At 42.3% G+C, this 16890-nt stretch overlaps 2 protein-coding genes across 4 annotated transcripts; both read right to left on the reverse strand.

The window, feature by feature from the left end:
* Positions 1 to 593: 593 nt before the first annotated feature.
* Positions 594 to 13566, reverse strand: tfg (trafficking from ER to golgi regulator). 3 transcript variants are annotated; one of them, XM_035603990.2, is made up of 8 exons: positions 13413 to 13566; positions 11494 to 11707; positions 11313 to 11396; positions 9319 to 9465; positions 8145 to 8345; positions 7312 to 7452; positions 1951 to 2043; positions 594 to 1837 (listed from the first exon to the last, which is right to left on the reverse strand). In XM_035603990.2, exons 2-8 carry the CDS (start codon positions 11675 to 11677, stop codon positions 1419 to 1421), a joined length of 1269 nt encoding a protein of 422 aa, XP_035459883.1. In that variant the 5' UTR covers positions 11678 to 11707; positions 13413 to 13566; the 3' UTR covers positions 594 to 1418. The 3 variants fall into 3 exon arrangements, with proteins under 3 accessions (XP_035459883.1, XP_035459882.1, XP_035459884.1); XM_035603989.2 differs by having other exon boundaries at positions 594 to 1840; XM_035603991.2 differs by having other exon boundaries at positions 594 to 1840; positions 8178 to 8345; positions 13413 to 13565.
* Positions 13567 to 13657: 91 nt separating this feature from the next.
* Positions 13658 to 16229, reverse strand: jagn1a (jagunal homolog 1a). The gene is made up of 3 exons (XM_035603992.2): positions 15981 to 16229; positions 15144 to 15250; positions 13658 to 15026 (listed from the first exon to the last, which is right to left on the reverse strand). Exons 1-3 carry the CDS (start codon positions 16074 to 16076, stop codon positions 14564 to 14566), a joined length of 666 nt encoding a protein of 221 aa, XP_035459885.1. The 5' UTR covers positions 16077 to 16229; the 3' UTR covers positions 13658 to 14563.
* Positions 16230 to 16890: the final 661 nt, after the last annotated feature.

Raw genomic sequence — 16890 nt, forward strand, 5'->3', positions numbered from 1 at the left:
TGAAAGAATAAAGTCAACTCCTCTGGTCCATCAAATCCAGAAAGAGCAGCGATTGACACAATATCTTCAAAGACCTAACACTGATTACTACACTGTTTTTGTTTTTGAGTATTTCCTTGTTACTAAGATTTATTAAATTAAATAACGTTTTGTGGGGGCAGTCATGTGCAGTAACATTAGTATATATATTCAACTTTTATCTAGAAAGTTCAGGTTCATGCTCAACATTACAAATTTATTCTTGAACTGCAAAAATGGAAAAAAATATCCTCTTGTAATTTTTTTCTTCTGATGCCTGGCCCTAATAATCTCCCGTACTACTGGATGAAACACTGGAATTCATCTCCAGAGGTAAACATTGGCCAGATGATTTCCCAACAATGTCCTAACTGTATCAATACTGCAGAGCATTCATAATGGACTAACTAAAAAAAGAGTGATTACACAAAACCGACCACGTGTCCCAGTTCACAACACCCCATAGACAAAAAAACTAAATAGGAAGACAAGGATTACCACAGTTTTCCAAATTCAAATTGGGTAGAAGGAAGAGAGAAGCCAAGTCCAACACAAAAAGATTTTAAAAACTCCAGCTGGGTCTCATCATTTATTAGGTTCAAGAGAAAAAAATGTTACAGTTTATACATAAACAACTAATCTCGTTGGAAGGTGAAATTTGATTTGATATATTAGTATAAACCAGTGATCAGAGAAAAAGAGGAAAAACAAGCTTTTTTTTTCCGAAGGTGAAACAACAAGCTAAACAAAAATAGCCTTCATCATTACACTGGGATCTACACCTCCCACAAGCTCATCACTTAGCTATTGCTCCCAACACGGGCCAGTTTTACGGAATACCGACATGGTGGTAAAATTGAAATAAAACAAAAACAAAGTGACAAAAAAAGGGGCAACTTTTCATTTAGATAGTGTTTGATCGATTGCATCTATTCACGGCAAACTCAACACAACACGGTCGAGACGTTTGTCATGTGTGACACAAATGTGGTAATGAGGATGCAAAATGAAGTGTTACCAGGAAGAAGAAAAACACAGTTTGTGCAACAGCCTGTTTTGGTCTCGCAGGTGTGTGCGTACAGACTGGTTACATGTTAACAATGACAGGTACAAGAGGGCAGAGCAGGCGATGGAGAAAATAATAAGGAAACACATAAGGGTCAGAACACGGTGGTGTGTGAAGAGACGGCATACAAACACTAACCATCAGACTGGGACGAAGGGGGGGTTTGCTTGTTTCATATTTGGAATTGATATTTTTACGATAGGGGGAACTAGAGCAGTAAAACCATGTTTCCTGCCCCCACTCCAAACAGCTGGAGCCACACAGAGAGTAGGGGGGGTGGGGTGTGTGTTTGTGTGTGTGTGTGGGAGCATCAGGAACATCCGCGGTTCCTCTTTTACCGGTATCCTGGGCCTGGCTGAGTGTAGCCCTGGCCGTAAGGGGGGCGGTTGCGAGCGTACGGGTTAGCAGCTCCCGGTGGAGGGGTGACGGTGGTGCCTGGAGGTGCAGTGTATCCCTGGCGGGGCTGGTACCCCGAGCCGGGCTGGGAGCTGGGCGGCAGGCTGTAGTTAGCAGGCTGGGAGGCCTGGGAGGTATAGTTTTGGGGAGGGAAGCCTCCCGGTGGATACTGCTGGGCTGCCTGAGTTGGATGGGGCTGCTGCTGCTGGCCACCTTGAAAGCCTGGGGCTGGGGCCGGGGCCGGAGCTGGGCCAGGGGCAGGGGCAGGAGCCTGGGAGGAGGGAGGTGCGTAGTTCTGAAACTGCTGCTGCTGCTGTGGCGGGCCAGGCTGAGGGGCTCCGGGCTGAGGGCTGTATCCTGCTGAGAGTGGGAGAGAAAAAGGGGGTCCTCTTCAGTTCACTCCGTAAGGGGGAGAGGATGCAGCAGCTACCTTTTGTTCTCTCTAATATCCTAACCATTTTTACTCTTACCAGGGTACTGCATACCATACTGCTGCTGCTGCTGCGGTGGGGCACCTGGTTGTTGGTATCCACCTGGAGCCCCGTACTGCTGGTACACCTGACCTGAAGAGACAAGGACGAGCATGATCAGAATACAAAACCTAAAAATAATTAAGATTGTCACTATACATTACATCTATGGGCCCGTTAGTACTGGTTCTTTCAAGTGTTTTTTTTTTTTATTATCCATTTTTTAGTTACATCTCTATACCCCCCTGCAAAAGGGTGCACCTAGAGCTCATCTGTAAATTTTAATTTAAAAAAACACCAGAAGAAGAACTAGCTATAATAAACAACTCATGTTTATGTAATTTCAATGTAACTGTAGCTTCCATTATAATTAGAACCCTGTGGTGTAAAAGGGGGGTACCATCACAGACCACATACTGACATAGGTACAGTTTGAAGTAATACAATGTATGTGTCATAGAGAGATGGATGCAATCAGCTTATTTCACCATCTGGCAAAAAATATAATAGGGAATTCATCATGAATGATTTTGTTTTTGCATTCACACTCTTCTGTTACAATAACAGAATGCGAACAAATCCACCCGAGACACATATTAAGTGTTAAGTGGGGTCCTGTATCTTCATGGAAACACCCGCACATCTGGAACAAATAACACACACACAACTGGCTAAATGAAAACAGCTGCAACCACCAGTTCTAATTACTTGTTACCAAACGTCTGGTGCCCGCAAATCTCTACGGCACATTACAGTCAGAAGTGGCTCGGAGCCAGAGAGCCGCATGCAGGTGACTACGCAGATACAGACACACAAACAAACAAAGAGAAGGAGGTAATCTTCCTTACAAGATGGCTGACGTGTTTCCACCATTGAGGTGCTGTAAGCAGACAAATAGTCTTAAAGCAGGCAAAATCTCCTGCATAAGGACAATAGTATTTCCTCTGCAGCTCCTGACATGTCGGTGTCTGCAGGCAGTGACCTACTGCCTGTGTTTGTAGGATGGACATCATCGTATCTACAACATCTGTCATCATCACGTGAGTGACGTGCCTTAAACAGCATTTCATTAAAGACCTACTGACCACATCTGAATAGTGTGACTATGATCAATATACTCTTACTTGACAGAAATACCAATGCAATGGAAACTTTATTTTTTTCTTGTTATTTCAATTAGCTCATTCCCTTTTCCACTGAATGGCTGCATGCTTGGCAAACACACTAACTGGGGCTACAATACACTCTCAAATCTCCTGCCTGGCTTATCAACCTGGAGTGAAGTGACGATGACACATGAAAAGCACAAAGAGAGAAGGCAGAAGGAAAGAGGACTGCACCGGGGGGTTCGCCGATTTTCCAAAAGCTGGTAAAACTCTTGCTCGTCTGAGCTACTTTGAGACAGGTTAAACTGTTATGACCGGATGACCTCCAAAACAGCAGGGCTCATGGGGACGAACAATGAATCGGTAACAGGGAGTTGTGGGAGATGTCCTTCGATCGATCTTCGATGGCGTCTCCACATCACAACAGTCAGGATTTCAAGGATCTGCTGTTAACATCTCGGTGCCAGTTATGCACAGGAAACCTTCAGAGTTCTGGTGACACGCGAGAGACCAACAACTTATCAGGCAGCGGTGGTCTTCATGTTTTAGGTATTTGCTGTATAGTCAAAGCAGCGAAGGCTAATTTTTCTGGTCGAAACCGCCCCCCAACGTTATTTCACAATGGTCAGGGAGACACTTGACAACTAAATATTTAGCTACTGTATAGTAAAAACAGCAGTGAACCTCTGTGGTGTCTTTTTAAAGGTATTGAAGAGATGCCACAACCATCTGTTATCTCCCCGACAGCACCTTAAATGCTCGTTATTGTGTAAAAAAGGCATGTGTGTGAAATTGGCCTCTTCTCCTGTTCTCCCTGGTCTGTCATCCATCACGAGTGTTATGTAAGGGCGATGGGAGAATGCGTGGCTCTTGGACCCTCTTGACCCAGGCGTTCATTTTACTCCAGTGTAGCTGAGAAGTCAACCCCCAGGGACAACGATGTGACATTGTTCCGATGGGGAAAAAAAACTGAAGGTAGGAGAATGATATCCGTTCAACGACCAAGTCCGGCTGCTCCCGATTCAACGCCCTTGGATAACAATGACCCGGATGACTGAGAGTCTTAGGAGAATAATGTTCACTGGAACAAAGAAGTGTTTGGCTGTCTTTCTACTGACCTCTTACGCATGCCTTAGCAAGGGAGTCATGAGAGCCCAGTCTTATTTTCAAATAAATATTTCACACCAAACACACGTCTGCCCATCTGATAAAGGGCCGCGAGCAAAATGTCACAGCTGCCGTTAAACGTGCACGTTTACAGTTTTTGTTCTTGCACAGATGTAAATTATTGCCAAGTCTCCATCAGCTCTGACAGACAACAGGCTGAAATGTTTACCATTTCCTTATGGATCTTGTTAGCTGCATTCTCATGGCAACAAGTAATCCAAGCTTGCATCAAAAGAGAGCTTAAGGCTTTGAAAGGGCCACACGTGCTGAATCCCGTGCATCGCATTTTACAAATTCTCGTGCATCCACTGGTTTTTCTGATTTGCCTTGAGGATGTCATACTGACAAACAGACTGAAACCAGATACAGGAATAAATGCAAGGACAAAGGGTGAGTTAAACGGTTTGAGTGGGAGAGGAGGCCTGGGCAGGAATGAGTTTATGTCTCTGCGCGCCAACCATCTGCAGCTTTGGAAGAAAGAAACGAGATGAAGAGGGGAAACAGTAAGGTAATGACACGGAGAGGACAAACTATTCATTGTCCAACGCTGGGTCTGGATGCATCTACCGATCTGCAATAAGACGGAAAGTAGCCAGAGCTGCCAATGTGGGTAATAACGATACTTTACTGATCTCAGTGGGCGCATTATCTTTTTACTTGAAAGTTCACCTTTGGATAAAGAACAATTAGATTGGAACTGGTACAAACATTTTTTTTCTAAAACTTCAGCAGGGTTAAAACTTGATCAAACAGGGGGCTCAGTCAAATGTCCATGTCTAGTTCTTTACTCGCATCTAGTTTTCCCACATCCAGAACTTGATCTAACTGCCAATTTTGACCTCATGCAGAGCTTGGACTGATCATTCGTCCTCCACGGTGTCATCCCCTCATCGCCACATCAGAATCAAATATCAAATCTGCAAGAACAAGTGACTTATTAGACGGCAAAGTCTGTTGTTCCTCTGTGTCCTTGTGCTATGGAAGGAACCATGAACAGCCTTCTGTTGTGCTGGCAGTCAACGTGCTGCGTCGCTGGCCAACATTGACTGGGTAAGACTTCTTTCTGGACCATCCGAACTCTCACTGAGTGAATAGGCCCTGCGACGATAACCAGGCCAAACCACAAACCACCAGTTAAAATGGAAGTATTCATAGCACATGTGTGCTGCTTTTTTAGTGTTGCAGGTGTGATTGCTCCAAGAGCAAGTTACAAATCCCACAGGGTGAAAACATGAGGCATCTTTTTTTTTTAAATATTTCTGCTCCAGGGGCGTCCACATTTATCTGGGCCAAACCACTAGCTTAAAACAATCCAATCTGCTTACTGTAAAGTGGTAAACCATACAAAGTGCTAAACCTTCATGGCTGCACCTGCCTGGGCCTTCCTGCACAACAAAAGCCAGGGAATTCCCTTAAGTGAGAAGTAAAGGGGGAAAAAACGACACAGGAGATTGGCACAAAAGACCGAACCACAGAGCTGCATCCCCCCGAGGGGTACGGGGCAGAGAAAAATAAGCAAAAGAAAGTAAGTCACGTTTGTTTTTGCCAACATATCGCCTGATCCTTCGTTCATTAATCTTTATCCCACACAGCATATTAAAAACACACACATAGGGGATTGGTGCAATAAGACCTCTTCTGAGTAAGATAATTACTAATTCCATGGATATTCTTGTTGACATAATGTTGATTAAGACTCCACCATGGTGAAACTCCATTCAAACGAAACTTGCTGCTTCAACAACAGAATGGATTTGATTACCAAAAGAGGTAAAAAAAAGAAGAAGAAAAAGCGCTTACAGTACACGTAACTGTGAATCTGTTGGTTGCACACATTTGTCAATGTCAATTGGTTGACAAAGATCCTGGAAGTGTATTCATCCAAAGACTCGTTTACCTTCAATTTGTACTATTGATTAAAATTATTCGCAGCATTTTCTCAAGTTCTCCGTTTGCTCTATTCATATCAAATATACTTAATCTAATCAACTGAGGATCGCTGGCAGGATGGAAGTGATACTGGTCTGTATTCCAATGAGAAATGAAGAAGAAGTTACATGGAATTTAATCCTCACCAAAGAATAGCAGTTTAATAGTGTGGCGTACTCTGATCCAAATCATCAATCATGTAACTAAATTACACATGAATATAAGTGGGTTAGTCAAGAGACACGTGAAATTACATCTCTCATACAGTGGAAACATTCTGACATGTTCCTGAAGTAAACCTATAAAACCCTTCGATCGAAGGAAGACAGAAAGTACATCTTGCATATCTTTAACAAACTGTACAGTACAGCACATGCATGACCACAGGACTGAACACAATTAATAAAATCTAACAACTAGTGATTATCTTTCGATTAATCTGACATTTACTTTTTAGATAAAGATTTTGATTTGAGAGGTTGGTACTAGAGAATATTTGGCAATGGTGCTGCTTGTTTTGTGTGTTATCTCTTTTGTGTTATTTCTCTTTTGCATTCATGCACCGTTTGGCCCTCTGAAAAATGGAACTCCTCTGTATTTCAAAACATTTGATTTGATATGCGAGAGAAATGTTAGGATAAATACAATATTTTGACAATGACTAACTAATGAATTGTAGCAGAAACTTGAGACGGGGGTAATGTATCTATCCCGGTGGTGAACTGCTACATCCACGACAAGAACGATCTAACCTGTGAACCAAATAAGACCAGAGAAAAGTTACCCTGAGATATATTTGTAGGCTTCCTACCTTAGGTTTAAAAGATCCCAGGAAGAACGAAAACCATGGATCAGTCTTTCAGGGCAACATATTCAAACTGTCTGGCTCAATACTGATGTCATAATTAATGAGGCTGCCTTGGTGATAATGTTGGATAAACATCCCACATAACAACAAAACTGTAATACATATGTATTTGCTTAACCACACAAACTGCAGGGTCTTTGACTCCCTGCGGTCATTAGGACATTACGCCATTCGACATGCACACATACCTGCCTCAGATTGTGCCTAGTTTGTGTGTTCACCCATATGGTGTTGTTAAACATGCCATACACATGTGGGCTTTCTTGGGGATATTGGTGTGTGGTATCTCACCATCCATGCCAGCTGGGGGTCCCTGCTGTACTCCAGGATAGGGAGCCTGTGGTTGGGGGGGTGCACCAGGCTGAGGGGCCGCAGATGAGGAGGAGGCGATGCTGTCAGGGGTTCCTGAGCGCTCCTCAACTGCCGGGGGAGCTACTCGGGCAGCACATAGGTAGACAGATGTTAGAGTACAGATATGAACACTAAATGGCAACTAAACACTGGAACAAAACAAATACAGTTATGTGGGGGAAAAAATAGGGACATCCCACGGAAATCTCTTATTAAAAATTGACTTTTTCAAAATATTTGAACAAGGAAACATTGGATTTTCTTTGATACAGTAGCTGCAGATAATGGTGATATACTTGAACAAGACCACAAGGACTTACCTTTTCTAATCATTGGCACCTAATCTGTAACAACTAATTCTAATTGTATCATCATTAGTATTTTCATATGAACTGATGGAGTAAAATTGTATCGGTATAATTAGTTTTACTATGTGACTGATCTGTTTTGTTTTGTTCATCAAAGTTGGTGTGAGGATGAGCCAAGAAAGAACCTGCTAAATTTTGGCGGATCAGAACAAACTTTGTTAAACATCTAGATGAAAAAAATCATTGAATGATATTTGTTGCGGATAATATTAAAATATCTGATCTAGTGGATTTAAATGTGGTTTCATAAGGGGACTGTTGGCCTTGGTGGAGGCATGTGCTCCTGATTGCCTTTCTTTTTAATAGACACTGTTTCTAAGATGTTTGTTTAAACATGTTAAAAAAGTCACAAATTTCCATGGGGTCAACTTAATTTTTTCACATGACTGTAGTTCAAGACAGCACCTTTAATTTCTGCAGTTCGACGGCGTGCGATACCTTGGGCCTGGTCCTCACTCAACCCGAAAGCAGAGATGACATTCTTGCTGACCTCGTCCTGGTTTTTTAAAGGGTCAAAGGCCGACATGCTGGCGGCACTGACTGGAGTGGCCTGTTTCAACGTGGGGTCACCTGCCACAAATTTGCCCTCACGCCCATCCACTGAATCTAAGAATGCCAACCAAGAGAAATGTTTTAAAACCCGTCAGAGAAGAGGAGAAAATGTGGCAGTAATGCATAGCATGAATGTAACGATTTGGGTCAATCATAAACCATGAACAAAAACAATGTTGTCCAAGGAGAAAACTAAATTTACATCAACCCTCTTTCATCAGCCCTTGATCCCACCAAACCAATGAAGTGTCTTGATCGCCCCCTGGTGACTGTGCTGCAGTATAGGTCATAAACCCCACCTCATGCTAGAGGATGGGACATGGACCAAACTAAAGAGTCAAAGTATACGTCAAATAAAACTTTCTCAAAGATGATTTCTTTATTTCATACAAATATTATATGAAAAAAGTGTGACAAGTAATAAACATCTTAAACTGTCTCAGTCTGGTGCGAGTGTCCAACTGTGATACAGATATTATGAGTATGTCTGTGCAATCCCAATCAACAGGATTAAGAGACCCCACACAAGGTTTGTAATAAATAAAAAAAATTTAAAAAATCATGTTTCGTTGTGTGTGTTCACATCTGCCAGTATCTAATGGGGCATAGTGCTTGTTGTGGATCCAGCGAGCAAGATGTGCAGGTGTCAGACTTGTAAACTTTGTTTTCTACTTGAAGTCCTATTTTTATACACAAGTATGCGTGGCTGCTTCACATCAATAAGAAGAATTCATGAGGTTTCATGTTAAAACAATTCTACAAGCAGATTTTTTGGGGGGGAAAATGGGTAAATGGGTCAGTAAATCCAGCAATAAATGTGCTAAGTTGGCAACACAGCATGTAAACACCCTCTGATGACAGAAAATAAACAGTTTGAGCCAAATGATTTTAACCTAACTCAACTCGATGATTCAGTCAGTCAGTCGAGGACAATCAGCCAACATACACACTAATATTAATTCATCTGTAATCTGGTATAGCAGCAGTTCTAACAAGTACATCTGTTCATTTAGATGGGAGAACTTACCACTGTCCGGTGCTGTAGCAGCCAGGCCAGGCTCTGTGGGGGGCTCCAGACTATCCAGGAGGTTGTTGACTTTATTCCTGAGCTCAATGAGCTCCCTGCGCAGGTACTTCACTTGGCTGGACTCCAAAGGCCGCGGCTGACCATTCACTACAGATAGTGAGATGAAAAAAAAACTTACGAGTACTGAATATACAGAATGATCATACAAGTGAGTGACAATATACCAATATCATGGCAAGACACATCAATGGCTGTATTTATGCTTTGGTAAATAATGATTAAACAAGCGGAAAGTCTTAAAGAAAAGAAATAAACATCACTGTAACGTACAGCAACATTTGAATGATGTGAAATAAACACAGGAGATAGCTGAGTTCTGCAGTTCATTGGTCTGGAAAAGCTGATAATTCTATACTTAGTATGAGCAGATTATGAATGATGATCTGTCCAAATTCTATTAGCTCATTATTCTGAATACCTTGGATTACAGGGACCATCTACCACAGAGGGACTTAAGACCTTCATCCTCATCATTATCATCATCACCCTGCCAGCTAGGTATTTAACCAGCACTGAAGCTGGGAACACCGATAGCGAGGGCACTGGTTCGTCACCCAGTTTGTCTGTCAGCCTAAAATACTGATTTAACTAAGTGTCACATATTATTTAGTAAGGAACTTTAGTTAAACACTTTACAGTACCTACCTTCACGACCTACAGTACGTGAACAGCACAGCATGGGTCACTAACTACTTTCACCTTTAATTTCCCATTCCAACCTGATTGAGGAGTGAAATTTCAACTGCTGAAGAATAAATGTGAGAATAGGAATCACCAGACATTCCTTTCTCTTACATAAGTTTCTCTGTCTGAGTGGATAATGCTGAACAGAGATGCACAGGGTCACGTGTTACTGAAACAACAGGCTGCAATGGAAATTCAGCAATTCTAGCTCTCAATGAATCTCTAAACAACATGTCTGACGATATGATTTGCACGTGAGGTCGAGCCATGTGACGATGAGCCAGGACTTGGCTTTGTTTTGGAGGAAATAAATATAGGGATATAAGAATAAATATATATATCTTACAACTCTCTGGCTTATAACAGCAGCAATGGGGGGTCGGACTGACTCAGAGCAGAGCAAACATCATCATATGTTGTCCTAACAAATTTGATTGTTACAATTGCATGATGCCTTGGTGTGTTATGGTTTTGAGACTCAGTGTGTCTTTAACGTCGACTTCATCTATGTTTATATTTCCATATGGGTAAATCACTAACACAAGTTTATTTCCAAACAAGGAGAAAACCATGAAACACCAACAGCTGAAATCCGGGAAATTCCTCGAAATAATTTCTTTTACCCATTAAGAATTTTTTGGCATATAGTTATTGGGCAGCTGATTTTAAGTGAAAGCACATTTTTTTTATTCCTTAATTATCAAGGTGAGATCAAGTTATGTACCTGTAAAATCCCAGAATTTTCAAAAAAACTAATTGTATGTAAAAACAGGCTTGACTTGTTAGGGTGAGGCATACTGGTTGTGTGTGAAGAAGGATTAATTCTGCAAATGGCATAAACCTCAAGTCACATTGCCGAAGGCTGAATGAATGACTGGATATAGCTGGGCTTGCACGTTTTTAAAATTAAGATTAGGAACCAGTATAACTTCCACTAAAGTCTATTGTGAATATACATATTGTCTGTCACACTGTTTGTTTGCTGGACTACTGCTAAGAGACGCACAGAGATGAGTCAGAAGGGAGTGCAGAGCACAGAGAGCGGCCGTTTGTTGAGGGAAACATGAGCTGGACTGCCCTCCAGTGACGGGTTTCTGTAACATCTGATGCGGAACATCTTATGGATGAGAATGCTACTACATGATTTCAACAGACTTGAATTTTGGATTCCTTATAGCAAAAAATATTCCCTTGCACAGCTGTGAATGTCCATGAAGGGGCAACAGAAAGTGAATGCTCTAATATCTTACCAAACAAAGTCAGTTTGAGTATTCTACTGCACTGGATGGCGAAGGAGAGGTCAGAGCTGTCGAAGATGGTGATGAGGTCGTCATCTAGAAAAAACGGAAAAAGAGTTACCAGATGATTCACTGTACTGCAAATGATCTCTTCCAAAAAAAAAAAAGGAAAACTTATTGGACCATGTCTCACCCTCATCCTTGTATTTGATGGTAACTTCGTCATTACTCTGCAGCTTGCCCCTGAAGACGCGCTGCATCATCAGCACCAGCTCATCATAAGTGATGTCTTCATTATGGATTGGGATGCGTCTGATGTCATCGCCCAGCTGGGCTTTGATGATCAGCTTCCCGCTCAGGTCCAGCTGGCCGTTCATGGTTCAGTTCGACCTGCTCTGCTCCCACCGCTTAACAGAAAGAGGAGAGCTAGTCAGCATCACGTCTATTCCATTTTGAGTTTGAGGGCATTTCAGCTCTAGTCCGTATTGTATAACAAAACAGTCGGTTTAGGACACATATTTCATGCTACATCCCCAATGTCAAAGATCACGGCTAAAACATTATGAAAATCACTCAGTATGGAAATATGTCAATTATTTGCCATTGTATATCCATCATCCTTCGGGAATATAATATACTGTCATTATGATATTTGAGTAGCGTGAAACATATGCACGATGTGGAGTAGATAAGTTTTCCTGCTACATCGTTGCGCTTTACAGAATATAAATGAACAGTTCATTGATTATAATTAGAGCCTGGTTTATTCATCCAAGTGTGCTACACCATGGCACAATGAACAAGATAATATTAACAACGAGTAAAATTGAGGCCTAGGTCTCTGTGAGGTTGTAGTGAGTCAGTCACCACTTGAGATTCAAATGTGGTTGTTTCTTCAACATGACACCGACATCATGATGACATAAGCTGATCTTTATTGTCTCGGTTAAAGGCACCTTTCATCATTGCTGCCCTTTGCCCCAAAATAGAGATTGGACCAATCAATCTACCTCAGTAGGGGCACCACACAGTTCCTCTATCACCGAGGTCTAAGGGTCAAACATCACTCAGTGAGGTGGCTGCTGGGCCTGTTCTAGGCTCCTGCAGACCTCCCTACAGACTTTGACCCAAAACATCCACCGATGAGATAAGGGCACCGAGGCTAATACGTGTAGGGGAAGACTCCCAGATTTCTCGTGATATGCACGTCGAGACATGCGTTATTAGTCTGTGGCAGACCAACACGCCTCTCGTTGACTGTGTCGGGATTAGGGGTGACGTTACCTGCCCTCGATCTCGGGTGGACAAGCACCGCTGTCGGGTTCAATTCCAGAAGTGCTGCTGCGGCTTTGACTGTGGCCGGCCAGATGAATAATTGGCTGGATGCTACGGATTGTGTTGTAGCTAACGGTTAGCACGCGCCGATAATGTGATAATAGTACACGAGGGAAAACAACACGACCGAGTGTCTGCGGGTACTAAACTCTGACACGCCGAGCGTTCACGATGTCATTAACTAAGCTAACGCCGCGTGTCGGAGAAAAAGCACAGTCATCTGTCAGTGGCCCATTAAACAGCAAGTGCTCTGCCGGGTGCTAACGTTAGCTAGCTTAGACCCGTCATCAGGCGTAGCACAGAATATAACCAGATGTACTGATGATTCAAAAAAAAAACCCACAATGTGGTTAATCTCTCATTTCACAGTTGCACTGGTTGGATTGAAAACTGGATCAATCCATGTCACTTGTTTAGAACCAAGTTGGCAACAGCGGGTTTTTCTCGTGTAACTTGTAGTAGCTGCCTTCAATACGCATCCAGGGCTAAGCACGGCAACATATTATGAACTAAATGCTGTTTTAACTCCTTATTCACTAAAATAACAACACGTAGCGGGTCTTTCTGAAACTGTTTCCCACGACTCGGTCTCGACACCTGTTTGGGGCGAGCTCCGTTAGCTAAAAAAAACATAGCCGGCTAGCCGCTTAGCTTCCTAGCTAGCAACATAGCAGTCACACACAGCGATAGCACAGAAACCGCTGTGCGGCTAAAAAAAAACTAAACGACACATCAGCTGGACTAAAATAAAAAGGCCAGACAGGCTTCTTTTTTTACCTGAATCAGACGACGTGACCACGCTTTGTTTCACAGGTTTTCCCCCAAAACCGTGAAAATCCAAATATGTTAGCTAGCCTAGCCAGACCCGGGCCAGCATCAGGAAGTGTTCTCTCTCCACACACACTGTCGACGTCACGTCAGTACGTGGCAGTCACTCGCTGCGCGCATGCGCATCACGTCCCGAGCAAAGGTCAACGGTTGCGATTGACTCATACAGATAATAAAACATACCAAATGTGAAGTTAAAGAGCATTCATATGTATGTTTTATTTGGTTTACAGTGCATATTTTATTCATGAGCACAGGCTGGATGAGCTGGCTTTTTTGATGTTGAAATAAAATACCTGAAAACATACAGCTTCTTAATAACTTTTATGTATTCTGGGGGGGAAAAAAAGTTATTAGGTAGACTCAATGAAAGGAGGAAACATAAGCACATTTGCAGAAAACTAAAACAGAGTTAGGCATTCCGACTAAAACAAGGCGCACTCGTTTTTCAAGGTAGGCTGTTTCAAGCATCTTGAAGAATTTTGCCTCGATGTCTTCTGTTCATCTTCTTTTCACGTAATCCCAGACTGACTCAATGATACTGAGATGGGGCCTCTGTTGGAGCCAAACCATCTGATGCAGGACTCCTTGTAGATGCCTCCCTGACGATCCCGCATGATGGATAAGAATAGTGCTTAAAATCCCTGCAAAGGACTATATATATATGTTGGAACAGTTATGCCTTTACTCTAATGAATGCCTCTACATCCATTCTGTTCAAATCATGGCAACATTTTTAATAGGGATGACAACAATGTCCTGTCCCTAAATTACCACGGTCTCTGTTTGTAGTCAGGTAGCAGTCCAGACAGAGTGATGAAAGGGTGCAAGGTAATTTAATTCTAATGATGCTTATGATCGATAATGGTGACAAAAATAAACAAACAAGATAAACAGGTTCCAGCATATATTGTAGATTTTACTCTGTCTTACATATATTGTAGATTTTACTCTGTCTTACATTTATATGTCAGAGAACACAGATTTCTAAGGTATGTTTCATGTTTTATGACTGAATAAATAGACATAAATAAGTCTCATAATTTATAAAATAAGGTAAAAATACAGTTTTGGCCAGTCACAACATTCTTTCACTCCCATTATTTCTTCTTTTTCTCCTCAGTGGCATCGAACCATGAGTCTAACAGCTTTTTCATGTAATATAACTGCCAGGCGTGCACTTGAACAGCAACCACCATGATGAGATACATGACGGTCACTGCAGAATAGCCAAAAATGAAGCGGTAGGCCTTTCCGTGACGGTAAAGCTGCTGCGCGACAGGAAACATCTCCATTCCACCGTAGATAAGAGGAGCCACAGTGAACAACCCTGCGCTGATCATGGATATGACCAGGTAACTGATATTGTTCCTTGGAAGTGACAGACTGCTGCAGACCAGAGGGAGAAAGCTGAGCAGGTAGGGGTACTCCCACTGGTACGGCATGGACACTATGTCATGTGACACCAGGTCGAAGTGGCTGACAGTCACCTGTGCAGCAACCAGCAGCCAGATCAGAAAGTGGACCAAGTTTAACTTCCGCACCTCCGCCTTCAGGGAAGCACTGCAAGATAGAAAGCAGAATATCAGGGTGAGAAAAAACCCTTGTAGACGTCGCTGCAGTTTGGCGATAACATTGACATTTAATGAGCAACATCAGATATAGATGAAATTGACTTGCCTCATTTGGTATTGTGGGGTCCCCCTTTCTCTGTGTTTAAAAGAGAAGTCACTTCCATTGGTGCCTGCAGCTCTAGGACCTACACGTGATGTCATCTTGAGAGAAACCTGCTGACACAAAAAAACAAAATCTATTTCAGACGTTAAAACATTGCCTGTATTTTTCCTCTCCTTTCATCCCAACCAGGTCACAGCAGATGGCCGCCACCCACACTGAGTCCGCTTCTGCTAGAGGTTTCTTCCTGTAATATTTTAAGGTTTCGACCCGACTATGTAAAGTTCCTTGAGATAATCGTCAACAGCGCAGATCTAAAATTGCTTGATTTGTCCGCAGTCCAAAAAAGCAAAAGATATTCAACATATTAAAAGATATGTGTAATTTATCACAGCAAATTCTTGCAAGTCCTTGTAATTTAGCTTGAAAAGCTTCTTAGATGATTAATCGTCCATAAAGAGAGTTTGCCTGTTATTTTTGCTGTCAGTGAATTCATCAGTTAATACTAGTAGATGATATAAAGGTACACAATATTGGATACTTTGAACTTGCTCCTGGCACAATATAAAGATCACATTAGACCAAACGTTGAGGATTAAAGACATATAAAAGATGCTCTGTGAGCACATCGACTAGAACAAGCCAGTCAGCTTCCTGATTCTCATACCGAGGCTCACAGGCTAATTTCCGGATTATCTGGGCCGCTGGAGCGATGTGAGGCAGGTTAGTGCGTAAACAGAACACATAAACAGATGCGTACTGCGTCAGGGCTGGCGTCGTCTCATCGCCAGGGTCAGTCAGACTTTACCGTGTAAACATTTTTGCTTTACAAACGAATCTTACCGTCGCGTAGTTGCCTTTCGTCCGGTCAAACTCGCCGTGTAAATCTGCACAGACAAAAGATGTGATGAATGGATGGGGGCCAACAGTTGTGCGCATGCGCAAAAAGCTTACTCCTCGAGCGAAAGCCCTCCCACCGCAGCATCAGCATCTGGCCTCTCGTCATCAAAACTGCGCACTGCGAGATCCCCTGAACGTCCCCTGAATGTTCCCGTACCGCCCGTTCAGAAACAGTTCATTTGTTGATTTTGACTTTGCTGCCTCCATATTCATGTCATCTGAGCAGGCACACACATGCCATGGGACCCTATACCACCCCCCACATTATTTCTGTGCCATCATTTGCTGTGGGGTTGCATGATTAAACGCATTGATTTATGAATGACGTATGCAATTAAAAAACTGTAAGCTCCTTGAAGGGTATTAAATGTTTTTATTATGTAAGTATTGTATACATGCCCATGTACCTATGACATGAAGACACGCAGTGGTAGCTCCACAGATCCATATCTTGAACACAGGTGCATTTACAGTGTTACCCTGAAACAGAAATTCTTTAATGTTTAAAGACTTAAAGTGGGTAATTGACATACATTCTATTCATACCTGCATGAGTATGAGTAAAGCTTGATTACTGTTAAATACTAGTCAGAACATGTTATACTTGTCTGTTTAACATGTCCCCCTTGCATTTATTCACTTATCTTGTTTTTTGAGATAACCGGAACATGGGCATATATTTTCAACCTTGACAGATGTGACGTGGTTATTGCCATTTCTTATTAACTGCTTTTTCTTACAGTTTCTAATGGATGAGCCCCTACAGTGAATTTTTACTTTACATACCGGCTTCATTCAAATGCCTTCTGTCAGCTTCTAAATAGTGACGTTTTGAACAAATGTCAACAGTTTT

This window comes from Scophthalmus maximus, chromosome 14, assembly GCF_022379125.1.
Source record: "Scophthalmus maximus strain ysfricsl-2021 chromosome 14, ASM2237912v1, whole genome shotgun sequence".
Lineage (NCBI taxonomy): Eukaryota > Metazoa > Chordata > Actinopteri > Pleuronectiformes > Scophthalmidae > Scophthalmus > Scophthalmus maximus.

What these genes read in the sequence shown, in the direction of transcription:
- tfg (XM_035603989.2), bottom strand. Translation starts at nt 11,677, where the DNA reads ATGAACGGCCAGCTGGACCTGAGCGGGAAGCTGATCATCAAAGCCCAG. An exon ending in CATCAAATACAAGGATGAGG is followed by an intron (nt 11,397 to 11,493) that starts GTGAGACATGGT and finishes CGTTTTTTCTAG; the next exon opens with ATGACGACCTCATCACCATC. An exon ending in TGCTACAGCACCGGACAGTG is followed by an intron (nt 8,346 to 9,318) that starts GTAAGTTCTCCC and finishes TGGCATTCTTAG; the next exon opens with ATTCAGTGGATGGGCGTGAG.
- jagn1a (XM_035603992.2), bottom strand. Translation starts at nt 16,076, where the DNA reads ATGCGCACAACTGTTGGCCCCCATCCATTCATCACATCTTTTGTCTGT. An exon ending in CGAAAGGCAACTACGCGACG is followed by an intron (nt 15,251 to 15,980) that starts GTAAGATTCGTT and finishes TTGTGTCAGCAG; the next exon opens with GTTTCTCTCAAGATGACATC. An exon ending in ACCCCACAATACCAAATGAG is followed by an intron (nt 15,027 to 15,143) that starts GCAAGTCAATTT and finishes TCTATCTTGCAG; the next exon opens with TGCTTCCCTGAAGGCGGAGG.